The sequence below is a fragment of the Acanthisitta chloris genome, unplaced genomic scaffold (assembly GCF_000695815.1).
Source record: "Acanthisitta chloris isolate BGI_N310 unplaced genomic scaffold, ASM69581v1 scaffold30609, whole genome shotgun sequence".
Classification (NCBI taxonomy): domain Eukaryota; kingdom Metazoa; phylum Chordata; class Aves; order Passeriformes; family Acanthisittidae; genus Acanthisitta; species Acanthisitta chloris.
Window position 1 is genome coordinate 5376 of NW_008692436.1, and position 3538 is coordinate 8913.

Sequence of the window (3538 nt, forward strand, 5' to 3'; positions counted from 1 at the left end):
CACTCGCCTATTCAAAAGGAAACACAATAGCTCAGTTTATTTTACAACAGTCAGGGTTTTGCCATTTTACACACCACAGGGATCTCTTTGTTTCGTGTTAACACCGACGGCACACTACGGACAGCACGGGCACTCCGACGGGACACACACCGCTGGCACTCGGGTCTGCTCTGCCCAGGAGCTCTCTGCCACGGCCAGGAGGGACGGAAGGGACATGGGACCAGAGACATGGACCCTCTGCCTGACACAGATGGGACAGAGCTGCCCAGCGCCACTGAGAGATGCCAAGCACACAGGGACATGGCCCACCCCGAAGGCAGGGCCACCACCACGGGGTGGGCACAGCAGAAACCTCTCTCAAAACCATCCTGGAGGACAAGACTCTCTTCCCAGTGCAGGGATGGCACTCTGGGGTGTTTCAGTGCAGCACTGGTGCCCCGGCAAGTGCCCACATCCAACCTGATAGTCCCCAGCCCCAGCTGAGGTTTTCCCTGCCCATGGGCCAAGATCACAGGTTTGCCTCCAACCCATGAGCAGCCACAATGTGACAATGGACACTGGGCTCAGCACGGTGCCACCATGCAAGCTCAGGTGTGTAAACCCCCTGAGCATCACTCACTGCCACTTGCTGCTGCTCCACGGGGACAAGGGGCGGCTGGAACTGGGGGGTGACACGTAACCAGCACAGGACAACACGCAGCACTGACATGGGTGGCCATGCCCTGGGCCACAGCACGGGGAGTGACAAGGCATCAGGAGGGGCTGGGAGCACCAGGAGGAGCCACCACTACCCCTTCCCTGCCAGAGACAAGCACAGACAGAACCTTTGTTTCTCTTTAGCCCTCGGACTGTGTGACCTGCCCATCTCACAGGCAGGAGCTGGATTGTGCTGGTTAGTGGGGTCACCACTGTGCCACCACCCTCTCACAGTGTCACCGTGCTGGGCACCTCACGGGCTTCTCTGCCACCACAGCCTTTCCTCACAGTCAAAGCAGCATCCCACAGATTTAACCAGGGACAGGCACAGGGAGTGCTGAGCAGGGGAGCTCCCTTCAGCCTTGAATCCAGCACCCTCAGCGAGCAAAGTGGAGCTGTGGGACGTCCCTGCCCGACTCACCCCCTACCACAGCTGCCTTTGGGCTGGCGGCACGCAGGGGGTTATTGCTGAAATGGCAAAGGGTGGTCCAGAGCCACACTAGCAGGTCCCCAGGGGGGTGTGGGATGGGTCCCCAAGCCCTGCCCAAAGCCAGTGGGGGAACCACCAGCACCTGCCAGCGTGGTGCAGGCTGTGCTGCTGGCTCTGGGCAGGGGGACAGGGGGTCCCTGCCCCACAGCCCACACTACTTGCCCCACAGCCCACATTCCTTGCCACGTGGCCCCTGTTCCCAGGCTTGGAGGGCAGCCCAGAGGGCAGCACCTGCCAGTCCTACTGAGCCCAAATCACACGCACAGCACGAGAAAGGTGAAGAGAAAGTCACGATTACAACATCAGCAACAACTAGCCCTAGAGGTAATGATCATCTCACAGCAACATTACACACCACGGGAGGCAGAGAGGACGGTGAGCGGAGTTTAGTCGGGTTAGGAAACAGAGAGCTGGTGCTGGAGCACAGGGGAACACAGACACGGCAGCGTCTCCTGAGAGGGACCTGCTGCTGCTCAGTCTCCTCGCAGGCCGCGGGCGTCCGCGCTCCCAGCGGCTGTCCTGGGGTCTCTGGGTCTGCGGGGCAGGAGAGCAGCCAGTCAGGCTGGGAGCAGCACTCACACCTTTCCCTGCATGGGCATCACAAACTGCCAGCACAGCTCCAAACCAGGACACAGCCAGGAGCTCGGGGAGCTCTGACTGCAGGCACAGAGCGAGACACACTGAGGGACTCACATCCAGCTCTCTAAACGCCCTTAAACCAACTTTGGGGTGGAGAAGCACAAGAAAAGGAAGTGTAACAAGGGAAAATACAGACAGATGCTTCCTTTTCCTGTTGGGCTGCCTGGGGACAGCCGGGACCTCGTCAGCACTGCGAGTTCCCCTGCCAGTGCTCACCCCCACACCGTGCAGAGCTGCCTGGTCCCAGCAGACAGGTCTGCTCAGAGCCCCAGTTACCCTCATCTGCAGCCCCAGCTGTCCCTCTCGCCCTGGTGCCACTGCCCACGCTGCTCTGGGACTCACCGCATGGCTCCTCTTCAGTTCTCTGCTTTCTGTGCCCCTGTTGCTGCAAAGGGAAGAGCAGAGGGTTTGCAGTGCCCACCCAGCGCTGGCTGTGACCCAGAGCAGTGGCACAGCAAACAGGGGACGGTGACCTTACCGTTCGAGGTGATCAGGGTCTCTGCCTGAGTCTCCTCGTCCCCTGGAGCCCTGCAAGGAGGAGCATGGTGAGAGTGGCTGTGAGCTGCACCCTGTCCCAGGGGTGGGATGCCCAGTGGCACAGGGGCACACCGAGGAAGGTGCCCTGGGAGCATGCAGAGCTGCTCTGCCACGCAGGAGCTCTGCAGTGGAGCATCTCCCACCTTTGAGCACTCAAAAGAGACACTCAGAGGGTGCAGCCAACTGCAGGAGGGAGCCCAGGAGGAGAGGAGCAGAAGGATTCTCCAAGGAACATGCTCCCCACTATGCTGCCCTCACTCACCTGGGCTTGTGGCTGAAACTGCACCTGCACCTCCTGCCTGCAAGGGGAGAGAAACCCTGTGAGTGTGGCCAAAGGGGAAATGGGACATGGCCCTTCCCAGTGCCTCCCACCACAGGGAGGGTCCCCACTGCCCCAGCCTGCCAGCCCAGCATCTGCCAGGTCCCCAACTTACTGAGTATAAGGAGAATGCCAACAGTGAACAGGACCACAGCAAACACCAGCCCCCCGATCCTCAGGCTCTGGTAATCTGTGGGAGGAGGCACAGGGGCTCATTCCTGATGGGTTCAGGGAAGGGGGGCAGCTCTTTTGCTCCCTATGCCACAAGCACACACATCCCCACCAGCACATCCATCCCCACACACAGCAATGCTCACCATAGTTAAAGGGGTCCTCCTCCTCCTTCTCCTGGGTGGCCGTGGCCACTGGAAAAGAGCAGAGTAGGGATGTGAGGTGAGTGAGCCCCAGCTGAGCCCTGGCAGCCCCTCAGTCAGCACAGGCTCCCCCCTGGGGCTGCAGGTTCCCAGGGCAGCCCCACTCCAGCCCCCTTGGATCCGTGGGGTGGCTGTTCCCAGGGTCCCACAGCCTTTTCCCACACTGCATGCAGGAAACACTTGGCACCTACCGTCTGCCACGGCTGCTGGAACCAGCAGGGAACACAGGAAGATGAGCAATGCCTCCATGGCCACTGCAAGAGAGGGGAGAAGCATGTGTCAGCACCCAGATGGCTCATGGAGGGAACTGGGATGGCTCAGGGGGCACCAGGGGACTACAGACAACCCTGGACCAGCCCATGCCATGGGAGAAGGAGCCAGGCTGGCCCTGGGGAACACCCAGGGAACAATACCAGTGATGGCACACTGCCCCCAGCCCATGGGTCATGGTGACTCACAGGCACCATGGAAGGGAAGGCTTTG

The 3538-nt window shown here is 60.7% G+C and overlaps 1 protein-coding gene across 1 annotated transcript; it reads right to left on the reverse strand.

Moving 5' to 3' along the window:
• Nucleotides 1-2181: 2181 nt before the first annotated feature.
• LOC103809814 (FXYD domain-containing ion transport regulator 6-like) lies at nt 2182-3304 on the reverse strand. Its single transcript, XM_009082683.1, has 6 exons — nt 3247-3304; nt 2999-3046; nt 2797-2871; nt 2625-2661; nt 2304-2353; nt 2182-2210 (listed from the first exon to the last, which is right to left on the reverse strand). The coding sequence occupies exons 1-6, from the start codon at nt 3302-3304 to the stop codon at nt 2182-2184; spliced, it is 297 nt and encodes a 98-aa protein (XP_009080931.1).
• Nucleotides 3305-3538: the final 234 nt, after the last annotated feature.